At 40.7% G+C, this 15807-nt stretch overlaps 1 protein-coding gene across 1 annotated transcript; it reads right to left on the reverse strand.

The window, feature by feature from the left end:
- Positions 1–604: 604 nt before the first annotated feature.
- LOC141245567 (protein spinster homolog 1-like) lies at positions 605–15598 on the reverse strand. The gene is made up of 15 exons (XM_073669076.1): positions 15391–15598; positions 15153–15218; positions 14766–14902; positions 14266–14417; positions 13496–13565; positions 12740–12879; positions 12495–12647; positions 12132–12321; positions 11864–11923; positions 11088–11186; positions 9640–9811; positions 7226–7242; positions 2912–3015; positions 2531–2788; positions 605–893 (listed from the first exon to the last, which is right to left on the reverse strand). Exons 1-15 carry the CDS (start codon positions 15596–15598, stop codon positions 605–607), a joined length of 2115 nt encoding a protein of 704 aa, XP_073525177.1.
- Positions 15599–15807: the final 209 nt, after the last annotated feature.

Here is a 15807-nt window from a genome sequence, read left to right on the forward strand (position 1 = left end):
TTGCCAGCTGCTCATTTAGATCCAGTATCTGGGCTTCCAAACGCACAACGTGCACACATCTCGCGCAGCAGTAAGCAACCTCGACCTGCTGTTCAAGGAATACATACATGTGGCAAGATGTACACTGGATAGCATTGTCAATAATGGAGCTCATTTCCTAATGGGGATTGCAATATACAGAATGTTAAGTAAAAAGTAAAGTAAAGAATTAATGAAATACAGTCAGCAATTCAGTCCAAAGTCCTCCCTTCCAAACTCCCTGAATACAAAGTCACTGAAAAACAAGTCACACACTTACTTTCGTTCGCACTTACGCTCCGGACTCACGCAGCTCGTTCACACTCGCAAACTAAGATATTTAAAGAGGTTTTTTTTTTTTCCCTTTTCCAGCAATGCACCCTTCACCTCAATGCACTTCCAGTGTCAACCTTAGTAATATTTGAACACTGTAAACATCCTAGACACGGGAAAGTTCCCCTCCGGGGGGTGGCCAAGGTGCGTTGGATTGGTCCCTTATTTGTAGATCCCACGTCGGCTCTAACCAAATGGTCGCGAATGTTTCGGGATCTTTTATGACATAGTAGGGGGACATCGGTAAATTTCTCTATATCCGGATAAGATTGCCGTAACAGGGACCAATATTTTTAATGCACTTGAATATCTGTCCCCCAAAGGGGTGATAGGTGTTCACGAAAGTCAGTCGTGAGTTATTATTCCGTCGTGAAGTAGGTTGGGTGACCTGGTTCAAGATATGTGATGGGTAACCCCTCTGTCGAAATTTGTCGTTCATCTCCTCATGTCTAATTTTTTTAGAATCTGCAGTAGACACTATTCGATCCACCCTATTATGTTGTGATTTTGGTAATGACCTTTTAATATGGCCCAGGTGAGAACTGGAATACAACAATAGACTGTTTTTATCTGTTGGTTTTGTGTATAAGTCACTGACTAGATATCCTGTGTCAACGAGTGTAATCCGTGTGTCCAAAAAACGTATGGAATGTGGGTCTTGGTGTATGGTAAATGTCAGATTAGTAACTTTGCTGTTAAGGTCATCAAAAAAAGTTTTTAAGTTTTGTCTTGTGCCAGTCCAAATAAAGAAAATATCGTCAATAAAACGTCTCCAGCATAGCACATGCTTTTCAAACAGAGGGTGAGTATATACATGATCTATCTCAAAATTCCCCATGAAGATATTGGCATAGGGGGGTGCCACATTGGAGCCCATCGCCGTACCCCTCTTTTGAAAGAAAAAACGATCTTCAAACATGAAAAAATTTTTGGTGAGGATCAAAGTTAATAAATCACTGCAAAAGTCAATCTGATCGGCTGAGAATGTAGTATGGGCTCTTACAAATTTTATTGTGGCACAAATGCCCTACTGGTGATTGATACTAGTATAGAGACTGTTGACATCCATTGTTGTTAGGATGCTGTTAGTAGGGATTGGTCCTAATTCTCTTATGCATGTCAAAAAATGGGTAGTGTCCTTAAGGTATGAGGTAATCTTCTGAATATGGGGTGTTAAAATTTTTTCTAATGTAATAGCCAAGGGTGACAAAATAGAATCTGTAGAGGCTACAATAGGTCTCCCGGGTGGTGCCCATAGATTCTTGTGTATTTTGGGTAAGGTATAAAATACCGGCATTATTGGGTTTGGATTGACCAAAAATTCTGACAGTTTGGAATCGATTGTGCCTCTCTGAGAATGATGTGAGACTAAATTTTTAATTAAATTAGCTACCTCTGTGGTGGGGTTACGTGTTATAGGTAGATACGTTTCAGTATCATTCAATTGAGTGTATATCTCTGATATATAATAAGACCGGTCCATAATAACAATTGCTCCCCCCTTATCAGCTGGTTTTACAATAAGTTCTTTCCTTTTTTTCAATGAGGAGAGGGCCATACTTTCCTCAGGGTTGAGGTTATTTTTGTTATGCAGATCGCCTCTCTTTATGGCTTGTAGGACTTCATTAATGTCTTTCTGGACCAAGTCAATATATGTCTCTACATGATAATATGTACAAGGCGGTTGGAAATGGCTAGGAATACGCAGTTTCAAGCCATGTAAAGAGAACATTCCATCATTCTGGCTGCTCTGAGAGGCACCTGGAGGATCAGTAGTAAGCCCCCTACCAGAGGAAAAATGGACTTTCAATCTTAAGGTTCTATAAAAGCGTTGTAGTTCTTGCTCCAGTTGGAATGTATCAAAGGCAGGTGTAGGGCTAAATGAAAGACCTTTTTGCAATAGGTCTAATTCGGCCGGTGCTAAGGATTGTGAGAAGATGTTATACACGATGTTAGTCCTACCCGAGAACGAGTTGTCATCCGAGCGTTGTCTGTCTGTCGATCGCCTCCCCCGCCTCGTCTTATTCTTGGTGGACGGTTTCTGCGTTGATCCAAAAAATAATTTGGTTGATAGGTACCTCGTTTGCTGTCTGTAGAGGAGTGTCGGCCTGGAGAAGAGTTGTATCCTCGCCTGTATGATCTGCTGCTTCTGCCTTGATCTGAAGAGCGCCATCTATACACTTGATTATTGAGGTAGTTTTCAGCGTCACATAGAAATTTAGATTTTTTCTGGATCTGGAGTTCGTTGCGATATTCAGAAATGGTTTTGTCCACTTTGTTTTTCAGTGTTGTAAATTCTTCAGATGAAATTGTATTACTCAATTGTTGCTCAGTAGAGGCAATCCTAGTATGTAGATTGGTTATTTCCTTCTGGAGAAAATCAATTGTCAACACAATAATGTCCATTGAGCATTTGTTGAGGATCCCCTCGAACTTACTGCAATAATCAGAGTTATCATTAAATAGAGTAGGACGTAGGTTGACTCTTAATCCTCGTGGAATTCGTTGTGTTTTGTGATATTCTGCGAGAGTAACGCAGTGTAGATCCAAAGCGGTATACCTCCTTTGTTCCTTCTCTAGGTCCCTTATGCGTACTTCCTCAGTGGGGGTGTGGAGAAATGTAACGGGAGTTGTGACATGTGCAAGTATTCCACTTGCTTCTTCCTGATTAAAGGCAAAGGTTGTGAACGACATTGAAGCCACAGGAGCGTAATCCCAAGAAACAGTCAATTGAAAAAAAGAAGGATCGCTTCACTGTATCAAACTTTTAGGGTGCTCTGAAGAAATAGGTAGTATAGATATCAAAAAAGAACTTCGGCACTCCAATATGGATGCAAAAAATTGGTTTTTATTAGCAGAATTCCCCATAAATGAAAAGCAGTCCGTTTCCACCTAACATGGTCTTTACCCATCACATATCTTGAACCAGGTCACCCAACCTACTTCACGACGGAATAATAACTCACAACTGACTTTCGTGAACACCTATCACCCCTTTGGGGGACAGATATTCAAGTGCATTAAAAAATATTGGTCCCTGTTAGAGCAATCTTATCCGGATATAGAGGAATTTACTGATGTCCCCCTACTATGTCATAAAAGATCCCGAAACATTCGCGACCATTTGGTTAGAGCTGACATGGGATCCACAAATAAGGGACCAATCCAACGCACCTTGGCCACCCCCCGGAGGGGAACTTTCCCGTGTCTAGGATGTTTACAGTGTTCAAATATTACTAAGGATGACACTTTTACACATCCTCATTCTGGCAAACGTTATTCTATTAAAGAATATTTCTCTTGTGATTCCACGTATGTGGTGTATCTAATTAAGTGTCCATGCGGTCTCGCGTATGTTGGTGAGACCACCCAACATATCCGAGACCGCATTTCACAACACAAATCAACAATTCGTTGTGGACGCATGATGTTACCTATACCAGCACATTTTCTAGCTATGTCCCACAACATTTCACAACTAAGGTATCAAGTAATTGATCACATTCCGCCAAATAGACGGGGGGGGGCAACCGGATTCAAAACCTCAAAAAACGTGAGCTATACTGGATACATACGCTACAGATCCTCACTCCGAAAGGACTTAATAGGGAGTATGAAGCACAATATGAATAAAAAATTCCTATATCCCCCCCAAAAATCCCTCTACCTATATGACATAAAACTCACTCTGTCCAGTGTCTATTGGATAGGATAATAAACCAGGGTTTAGCGGATAATTCTATGCTACTGATTAAAGTTTTAAGTTGTGGGTCATTCACTGGGCTTTCAGTATGGGTGACTAGATTGTTTGTCACTTTATAATAATTGAATATATTTCATGTTACTGATTATTTAGGACTATTCAGTAGGACTATGAGCTGTGTATCCACCTGACTTCTGCACAACACAACTGATGGTCCCAACCCCATTTATAAGGCAAGAAATCCCACTTATTAAACCTGACAGGGCACACCTGTGAAGTGAAAACCATTTCCGGTGACTACCTCTTGAAGCTCATCAATAGAATGCCAAGAGTGTGCAAAGCAGTCATCAAAGCAAAAGGTGGCTACTTTGAAGAACCTAGAATATAAGACATATTTTCAGTTGTTTCATACTTTTTTGTTAAGTATATAATTCCACATGTGTTAATTCATAGTTTTGATGCCTTCAGTGTGAATGTACAATTTTCATAGTCATGAAAATACAGAACAATCTTTAAATGAGAAGGTGTGTCCAAACTTTTGGTCTGTACTGTATATATATATATATATATATATATATATATATATATATATATACTTTATATTCTTGTGGCAGCATGAGGTCTCCTACTATATCATTATTCTTGAATTTATATACATATATAAACATTTTTTTAAAAAAACGCACGCTATTTGCATATTCTACTGTACCTTACAAATTTATTTCACAATCTTTTGTGGGTTATTCCACATCATTTATAAGTAGATGTATGTGTATATTTTGTTTTTCCTTATTTTCTGTTTATATACAAATGTTGATGGGATATATTCTTTTGATGTTTAGCATAGGCCCTGAGAAAGACCATGTTAGGTCGAAACGTTGGCCTGCTTTTCATTTAAGGGGAATTCTGCTAATAACCAATTTTTTGCATCCATATTGGAGTGCCGAAGTTCTTTTTTGATATCTATACTACCTATTTCTTCAGAGCACCCTAAAAGTTTGGTACAGTGAAGCGATCCTTCTTTTTTTCAACAAGCTTCCATTGCTGATAGACCCAGAGGCTGTTGTTAGGTCTCAGCTTGCCATGATAACCATCGATACACCGTGATTGTAACATGGGGGTAATAATGAAGGTACAGAGGGGGCCCCTTCCTTCTGTCCACCATATTGATGCGGTGGTCGCTATTGACCGCATCATCTAAAGGGTTAAACTGTCGGGATAGGTGCTAACACCAAAGTCGGCAGTTGCAGCCAACTCTCCTTGAAGTGCGGGCTCAGCTGCTAAGCCTGCACAGCACGACTACCATGAAAATAGCACAGTTCATGTTTAATCCCATGTGCCCATGATGTAATGGTATGTCATAGGGCAGTAAGGTGTTAGACTTTTGATTGGTTGTTTCTATATTTTCCATTTACCATAATGGAGGACTGATCACATACGTGAGCTCAGGACATGGAATGCAATGTGTGGACCTGGGGAGGAATCATTGACCAGACCTGAGGCTCCTATGATTTGTTGGGTTGACCCCCAGTTGCCTCTATTAAGCACTGTGAAGACCCATACAGAGGCTCAGATATGTTATCATACACTGACTATTAGCTTCATTCAAGGAGTCAAATATAAGAATTTTCAATAATAGTTGAAATAATATTTAATTATTTATTTATCAATTTCCTATCAGTATGTCTTTGGAGTGTGGGAGGAAACCGGAGAACCCGGAGGAAACCCACGCGAACACGGGGAGAGCATACAAACTCCATGCAGTTGTTCTCTTTGGTTGGGTTTGGACCTGAACGCTGCAAAGCAACAGTGCTAACCACTGAGCCACCGTGTTGCCCAATAGTCTTCAATGTGGCACTAATCATGATAGGACGAGAACAGAGACCGAGCCTGGAATCTGTCTCCTTATGCAGCAGGAAGCTCACTTTATTCCATGAGTTCATCTGACTGCGGAAAGTCCAGTAAATGTCGTATCCAGAAGTGAGAACAGAGACCGAGCCCGGAATCTGCCTCTTGATGCAGCAGGAACCTCACTTTATTCCGTGAGTTCATCTGACTGCGGAAAGTCCAGTAAATGTCGTATGCGAGAACAGAGACCGAGCCCGGAATCTGTCTCTTTTTTCTGACTTGTTTTCGCCTTGTGGAAGAGTCGTCACATCCGGCTGGATTCTTTGTTCATTGACGGATCACAATCAGGCCTCTCTCCGGAATAGTGATCTGTAGAAATAATAAATATGACTGAAGATGAAACAACTGGATATCATATATAAACGGCAGGCAATGTACTCCTGGTTACTGATTTCTAGCCTTGTGAGAAAAGATTTAAGATAAGTGATATTGGCTTATTCTTAGTTTAGGACTGTACCCCCCATTCATATAGAGGGGGCTGACAATCACTATGTGAGATCTGAGACCACCCACTGGACTCCTAAACCCAGAATGTTTCATATTGGCCGGCACTAAGCATTTCATGGATATCTAAGAAGTACATGAGTGCAATTTTTTAAATCTATAAATTTAAATTAAAAAATAAATTATTGATTATGTGGCGTTAATAAAGCTAGATCTAAATAGAACTATTTTTACTGTAAAGGATCTTCTCCCCACTATTTTAGCTTTAGTAAAAGATCAAGTATTTCTAAAACATTAAAAGACATCCAGGAACTTAAAGATGTCAGACAAACCCCTGCAGATCCCCAATGAATCTAGGACCTCCAGCAAGTTGTCATAGCCGGAACGGACATTGAATGTACAACGTGATGATTCGTGCCGCAAAGCTGGAGCCACTGTCTCCAACAAAAGAAGCAAAACGTAGTTTAACAAGTGTACAGTTTTATACGATGATTTATATGGTTGTATAACTAATATATTTCCCATCTGGTATTATCACTCATCCCCTTAAAAAAATAAAATTGGTACTTAATATTTTATCTCCTCTTGTAAAAGGATTGAATAGTTCTAAGAAGAGATACCTGGCCTGGAAAGAAACTAAAAATTCTAACTCTGAAATAATAGGATCTGAAAACCCACTCAAATTATATTCTCAAATTATATATTCTCATTACCAAAAATTAAAAAAGTTAAAGTTGACTATTCCCATCTTATCTTACCTTTCATTTTTCCTCAGGTCCAGCTTTAAAAAGTTCTAATTTATGGAGCTGTAGATATTACCTCCTTCAGGACAAAGTCTATAAAGATGAAATAAAATTAAATTATTTGATATAAAATGATACAGAAGGATTATCTACATGTACAGTAAAGCATTAAACCTGACATATTGTGCCACTACGTGTTTCCAAGAGACGCACTATAACATTATGCTGCGGTGCTCCTTTACTCCAATGAGACCCCGCAGAGCATTTCCTTCCCAACCTCCTCTATGCTGGAGAGGTTGTGCTAAACCGGGAGACATTTTACACATATTTTGGAGTTGTCCATAAAGGAATTATGGAAAGAAACTTTGAACTTACTCCTATGAATTTCTAAACCCAATATTCCACTTACACCACAATTAATATTATTATCACAAGGTCTAGAAGAAATCCCACCCAAATTTCAACATATCTCTTGTCATATCTTTTTGGTGATTAAACATTTAATCGCAACAAAATGGAAGCAAATAATTCCTCCATCAATATTAGAAGTAATGGAAAGGCATCAGCGCACAATATTTAAGTTCAACTTTGCGATTAGTGAAAAAATGTTGTAGCTGATATTTAGTTAGATGAATGCCATAGTGGAAGAGTTTTTTTTACTCAGGCTAAACCCAAAACTTAAAAACTAAAATAGTTGTATAAACAAACAATACTGGATATATACCAAACTAATTGTTTACACATATTATGGTCAAAGTTATAATAGTTGTTTATTACTAATAATAATGACTAGCCTTGCCTTTACTTTCTCTCCTGTAACTTCCCATTGTTACCCCATTACTCCTTTTTCCCCTCCCCAATTTATATTCCTTCTTAATGTTATTTTTTTTTGTAAATGTTAAGTAAAAACAATTGAACGAGATGATCCGACATTTACCATTTTTTACCCGTTGTAAATCCTGTTGTTCTCCTGAATCTGGCATTGTTCATCCTTTGTTCCTCAAGATTCTAATTTCCTGAGAAATTGCCCCCTTTTCCCTTTATGTAAATCTAGTATTTGTATTTATTTTTGCCAAGTGGGCGTGACCCTCAAAAACTTCTCTTTTTGAGAAACATCTTGATGACAACGGCCAGTTGGCTAAAATAGTGGATAAATGTATAGGGAGCAGGGAGACCTATCAGGAACAAGGAGATTTGAGAACAAGAGACAAACAATGCCGTATTCAGGAGAATAGCAGCATTTATACCGGGTTAAAATAAATGTATATTTATGGCGAGTGACAGGTTATCTTAAAAGTAGATTCCACCAAAAAGACATAGCAGATTTTTTCAAATACAATTTATGTCATATAATCAGCCCCATATCAGTAGGGTAGGGTCACACTTAGGCTGTGTGCCCACGATGCGTTTTTTAAGCGTTTCCGCAGCGGCAAAAACGCTGCAGAAACGCTTAAAAAACGCATGGTAGAAGGTCTGCCATGTTCCCCAATGATAATCCGTATGTGCTGTGCACATGCTGCAGAAATTTCCGCTGCGGATTATCATTGCGTAAAAAAAGCAGCACTACCAATTATTTTGCGGAAGCGCTGAGTTTTCTCCGCCATTGACTTGCATTAGACCGCATGGACTCCGCATCACTGTATATGTAGATGTATGCGTTCCATTGTGGGGATGGTACCCGGGTGTGGAGGAGAGGAGACATCCACACCCAGGTGCCATAGTACCTGTAAAAAAAAGAATAAAATAAAAAATATATGTTATACTTACCTTCCGGCGGGCCGCGGTGCGCTCGTCCTCCCATGCCGGCAGATCGCGGTGGACTGAAGGACCTGCGCTGACGTCATAGCCATGTGACGGGTCACGCGATGCTGACGTTGGCAGGTCCTTCAGTGTACCGCGATCTGCCGGCAGCCAGGACGGAGTGAAGCAAGACTGCCGGGGCCATCGGAAGGTAAGTATATATTTATTTTTTTATTTTTAACCATTCTTTGGGGTCACACTATATAAATCCATGCCGTTTGCATGGATTTATATAGTGTGACCAAGTTGTCAAGCACTTTCCAAGTGATGCTAAAATCGCTTGGAAAGCGCTTATCAACCCGCATGCGGAAATGCATGTGAAGAACGCTTCACATCCGCATGTCCCTGGCAGAAAAACGCATGTACAATCCGCATGTACAATCCGCATGTACAATCCGCATGCGTTTTTTTTTCCAGGGGAGATGCAGAAACGCTCAGGAAAAATCCTGAGCATTTCTGCATCGTGGGCACATAGCCTTAGGATAAAACTATTTATGTCATAATAATAAGTTAATTGCAGCTTTGTTAATGTTATGTTATGCAGCTTTGTTAATGTTATGTTATGGAGCTTTGTTATGGGGATGGATGTATTATACAGATGCTGGGTATTACATTTACTAATTATGGAGCTAATGCTAATCCAATTCTGTAAGAGATATGATCGGATAATTAACTTATTTCTGCACGTACCTTCAGACTCTGTCTCTGCCTTCTTACGATCATTTTCAACAAAGAGGGCGCATGCGAAAAAGAATCCTCCTCCGAAAACCAGCACAAAGGGGCAAACCATGAGGGCGTACTGCAGACTGCGGAAGTTCGAAAGAGCCGAGTCTGGATTGTAACTTTTGATGCGGTCGGATATCTGAAGATGAGACGAGATAAATAATTATGTATGGTTAATGAAAGTAAAAAAACATAATTGACTGGACACGTTTATGCTGACAGCAGTCAATGGATACCAATGAAATCTGGTGATCATAGAAAGAGAAGGTGCCTCACTGCAGATAGCAGCTCCTCCAAACTATGAACAGCAATGCTTCCAGTATCCGCAGCTCCAGTACTACACATTGTCTGGGAACAGGACACTTGTGACATCCTTCTTCAGCAGATAATCTGTGACGTAACTCCAGGACATCTTGTCTTTGGAGTTCTGCCACCCCGTCAACAGAGCGGAAGAGAAGATGCTGCTCTGTCAACGTGATATCAGGGGAGGCCACTGAATCGCGGGTGTTGGCAGAGATCGGTCCCGGGCACTACAGGCAGGTATTTAGCAACGACTTGCCTGTTAGCCCATAGTAAAAAAAATCAAATAGTCCCGGTGAACCCTTTTAAGTATGTTATGAATAGGCTACAGCGAGTTTTAAAAACTCCTCTGTGACAGAGCATGTCCTATTCTCATCCGTTCTGCGGATCAGACTTGGCCAGTAAAGAGTAACTGTCGTTATAAAATCAATACAGTACACGTGAAAATAAGCAACTTTGTGGTAGATCTTATCAGATAAATCTGCTTATTTTTCCTCCATTAATTTATAACATTCTTAATTCACAGATAAAATCTGTAATCAGTGAAGACAGATTTTTACATTACTGAGATAGGAGATGACAATTGCTGTTGATCAGATTCTATGTACATGGGGGGAGCCTGCCTCTAGCTCCTCCCTCTTTCCTCTCCATAGAATGTTATAAGCACCAACTGTCATCTCCTATCCCAGTAATGCTTCACTGAATACAGTGAGAACTTTGAGAATAAACGATCAGTTCGAGAGGAGAAAGAAGCAGATTTCTCTGAAAAGATATATTCCAACGTTTCTTATTTTCATGTGTACTGTACTATTGATTTATGAAATAAAAATTAAAACTGGGGTTACTATTTCTAGTCTATAGGAATCTGTTAAAAATGGATGGAGAAAGGATGATATACTTTGTACTTCAGTTTTCCATCTGTGTTTCATCCATTTTTCATTGATCCATTATTAAGAGTCAATGGATAAATAAAGTTTGGACAGTCTACCACCTTCACTTTTTAAAAAAACAGATGACACAAGAGAAAAATGGTCTGTTTTGCGACAATGTACAAATGGAAACAGATGTGTGAATGTAGCCCTAAAGTGATGTGAGAATATGTAACAGCTACTTACTAGCCCGATGAAATAGGAGCTTCCAGCTTCCCCCAGCAGGTGGGACCCCGCCATCGATAACGCCTGTGCTGTTGATCGCCTTGTGGGAGAAACCACATACTGAAACAAGAGAATATTCTGAATGAGCAGAAGGAGTCACTGAACCCAACGAGACAAGAGAACATGGACAAAGTGAACATACTTGAAGCCTAAGTTAAAGAAGTTGTCCACTATGGATAGGGCATCAATGTATGATCGGCCGGGGTCCCGCATGCGGCATCCCTTCCGATCAGCAGTTATCGGTGCCGGCGGCGGCTGCCACCAGCCGGAAGTCCTTACCTATTCAAGTCAATTGAATAGGAGGTGGATGTGCAGTACACCGCGGTGACCACTATAACTTGACGGCCAAACACCGCAGGTAAGCCCCTCCGGCCGGTGGCAGCCGCTGCAGATACCAATAACTGCTGATCGCCGGGGGTGCCGCGTGCGGGACCCCGGCCATCCTACATTGATGCCATATCCTACGGGTAGGGCATCAATGTGAAAGTAGTGGACAACCCCTTTAAATGCACAATCAGCCAGGATAGATAAGAAGCCCAGACATGTTGTGGACTGAGATTTTACTAAAGAAGTTTTTAATCATCTTGCGCCAGGTTTATTTTTAGTTGGGAATTACCCAACAGACGCTTGGGCACAGCCAGGATTATGGGGCATTTGATGGGTAAAAACAGAACATAGAGACTGACTACATACATATAATTATAGCTATGATAAGTTTAGCGCTTTTCTCCACTCACCAGGCGGATATCAGTTGAAACTGAAAAGTTCAGGCTCAGAAATATGGTCCCGATGAACACCTGCAGAGAGTAAAGAACAATACATATAAACATTTGTGTCTTGCACGCTTTCCTATCCCCCATAGGTTTTGTCTTTATAATCCATTCATCCACCCCAGTCTCCGTACATTCATAGACAGCCCCCGCCATAGTCTATGATTTCTACTGCTCGGTCCTATAGCCGAGACCCAGTAAGGGGATGAAAGCAATCTGTACTCCAGGTACTTACATAAGTGGCCACAAGGCTGATGTCTGCAAGAATAATAGCCAACAGCAGGAAAATGGCGGAGCCCAGCAATCCAACCGCACAAACTATAGGGTCAGCACGAGGGTTGTACTTCCTGCATCTCTTGGCTATCTCCGCCCCTGTTCCAACTCCAAGGATGCCAGAGATGACCGTAAGTCCTCCGAAAATCAGACTGCAAAGAAAAGCGGTAAAGAGATTAGTAAAGTAGCTTGAAGAAATGAAATATAAATAATTTGATATAATAATAATTTGAAATATAAATATTTTTTTTTAGAGAGAAAACGGTCATAGGGGGAATTAAATTCCCACCAGTGAATGTCAAAATAAAGTTTGCTAAACTTGTACCTGTCATCATAGTTGGATAGTTGAGTCTGATATGGCGCCTTCTGTAGCATGAGAGCCCGGGCACGCTTCAGGAAAGTAACAGCCCAGAAGCCGAATGCAGCTGCCACAAATTTTACCATAATAGTCCCAAGAGTAGAAAACAGAAGACTTCGGCTGCAGAGAGAGAAAAGGGTAAAAAACTTGTAAATGACGCAGAAGTCACGGGGGAGATCAGTGACATAAATCAATGCACAGAAGACACCTACTTTTTACGCAGTTGGTTGGCATCCATAAGCCATCCTTTGAAGCTCAGTGGTTTGTTCTTTTCCTCTGCAGCTCCTCTGGACGGTTCTTTTACAAATGCAGCCATGAGCAGGACTCCTACCAGGCCCAGAGCAGAGATGATCTGTGTAGATGAAGAAGGAGACATCACATATCACATATACAGAGGTTTCATCACAAAAAGGACATGAGCACAGACTGTTGTGGAACTGGTTCCATTAAAGGGGATCTGCGATGAGGTGTTTGCTGCGCATCTGAGAGCAGCATAATGCAGGGACAGAGACCCCGATTCCAGCGATGTGTCACTTGCTGGTGTGCTTGGTGAAGTATTGATAAAATCCCAGTTTTCTCTGCTGCAGATCTAGCAGTACTCTGAATGCTGAGCTCTGTATACCCTGCCTACACCACTGATTGGTAGATTTTTCTGTGCACACTGTACATAGGCAGAAAGCCACCAATCAGTGGTGGGGTCGGGGTTACACAGAACAGGAGGACTACATGGCACGAGACAACTAGTCCCCTCGTCATAATCTCCTGCTAATAAAACAGTGATTTTTTTTTTAAAGCATCTACAAGGAGCAGTAAGTGACACATCGCTGGAATCAGGTGCTCTGCCCCTACAGGGCCCCTGCTCTCAGATCAAATGGAAAAACATACTGCCAGATTCCCTTTAATACGATTCAGGAATTATAATTAAGATTCACAGTTTGTCCACAAGATCCCTCAGACCTATTACTTACCCGGAAGGCCCATTGCCAGGCGCCACCAAATGCACTTGTCACTTTAGACCCAATGATGTAACCAAGGCCACTGTAAAAAACAAAAACAAAGTTGTCATAATTTCTGCACACATATAAACATATACATTTTTGAGTGCCTTTTTCCGGCTCCTCCTTCCTACTCCACCCCCTCCATAGACTTCTATGAGCAGCAACTGTTACCCCATGCCGCATAAAGCTACAATCTGTCTTGTCACTGAAGATGGATTTTTATCAGTGAATTAATGAAGGGAAATAAGTATATTTCCTGATAAGATATATTACAACATTTCCTATGTCCATTTAAATGATTTATAAAAAAACAATAAAAAGTGTAAGATCATTCTGAGTCTTCACATTCTTTGAGGAGCTCTTGTCATAAGTGCTAAAAGTCAAACTGTCTAGCAGAAAACTTTTTTGCCCATAGCAATCAGTGCAGTTTTCTGTTAGGGAAAGTCTTGACATTGCTGAAAAAATATTTCCATTTAGAGTCTTGAATCAATTTCCTAGAAATCTGCAGCAATTCCAGAAATGTTTGCTGGTTCACTGCTGATCCTCCCCCTACGTGTTGCGACACCATGATCATTACTTGCGGAGGGGTTTTTGAAACGCCATCCATATGTATTGTACATGCATCTGTAGAGCAAAATCCGTACCGAAAAAAGTCCACAGCAAATCCGCCTTGTCGGACTTACTCTTAGACAGTTTGGCTATGATTCCCTCCTTAAAACAATAAATAGATCTACACTCACCAGCCAAAGGGTGCTGCTAAGTAATACAAGTTAAGCGCGCGGCTGCGCCGATCTCCCACGAAGACGTCGGCAATGATGGAGGGGGCAGTTATTTTAAAACTTGCCTCTGCAGCTCCAGACAGTCCATTAATTAGGAGAAAAACTGTAAAATACTGTGAAAACACAAAAAAATATTCAGTGACCATTTATGAAAGTTTTCTAAGACACCTAAAGAAATACGGTAATGGAAAAATTATAAACTTTTCCTAATTTTGGACCCGCTCTCACTTTTGTCTTGCAAATACTAATGCAAAATACTGATCTACATACAAACAAGTGAGAGGCTTTAGGGCTCATGCAGACGTCGGTGGATCCCGGTCCGATCTCTGACAGCGTGATAGCGATGCTCGGGTCGGAAGACCCGCGGCCAGTCCGTGCATTATTGTCCATGATGGCACCGAGATCCACAGACGTCTGCATGAGCCTTAAGTCTTTATGCTTCTACCAATTAGATCAGTTACCTCATTGGGAACGTAGGACTTGCAGAGAATGATGGCCGACCAGAAGGACATCCCTGCACACATGATGTATTTTCTGTTCCAGCGGTCACCCAGGTATCCATAGATTTGACCAAACAGGACACTGCTGATCGTGAATACTAGAAGGGGAAAAACAAGAGGTCACAGTTAATAGAAATGATTTCTTTAACATATATTTATTTATATTTGAGGATTATTTAAACTGTTGCACTGAAAACACTTCTCCCGTCCTCATCACTGTTTGCATTTTTGGTAACTATAAAGGCGGCCATCATGTGAACGTTACAAAATTGGAACCTTATGATGTCACGAGATTCCAGCCGTCCTCACAAGTGACCTATAGAATAGGATTTTATGTTAAAAGTTTACCTAAGCTTATAAGGCCGGATTTGCTGTCGTCCATTTTAAATGCGCTTTGTAGGTAAGAAATCGCTCCTGCCAGAACAAAAAGAAGAACACGAATGATTATTGTAATTAGAGAAGTGCAGGAATAGACATCACAGCAGCTAACGAGCCTTCTCGTTGGCCATGAAGATTTTCTTCTTTTTTTGCAGTTTTGGGCCTTATACACCTTGCCCCCGACATAAGCCGGTTTACGCCTACTTACCTACGAAAGTGAAGGCAGCTATGAAGGTGACCAGATTGATGAAGGTTAGAACGCCTACAATAATGAAAGAGCGGACTATGGAGACTCCAGTCCGGGCGTGCAGGTCCTGTTCTTCGCAGTTTTCATCCTCATCTTGCTGGTCTTTTCCTTTTTCCACATCTTCTAAGAGAAGTGGCATTTTTGGGGTGGAATTGAAGAGAGATGCCATGTTCAACAGAGCCCTGCAAACACTGGAGAAAAACACAAGACGGTAAAAATATTGCATTAGTCTCAGTCAATTCCGTGGTAGTGCAGTATATAGTGTAATAAGCAATCGAACAACAATAAGTTTAAGTCCCCTAGAGGGACTAAAAATGAGGTCAAATTCAGCAAAAAAAGTTTTTCTTTAATATAAAAAAAATAATAAAATATAAAGAT

The sequence above is a fragment of the Phyllobates terribilis genome, unplaced genomic scaffold, assembly GCF_046119375.1.
Source record: "Phyllobates terribilis strain yellow unplaced genomic scaffold, ASM4611937v1 Scaffold_1911__1_contigs__length_192092, whole genome shotgun sequence".
NCBI lineage: Eukaryota > Metazoa > Chordata > Amphibia > Anura > Dendrobatidae > Phyllobates > Phyllobates terribilis.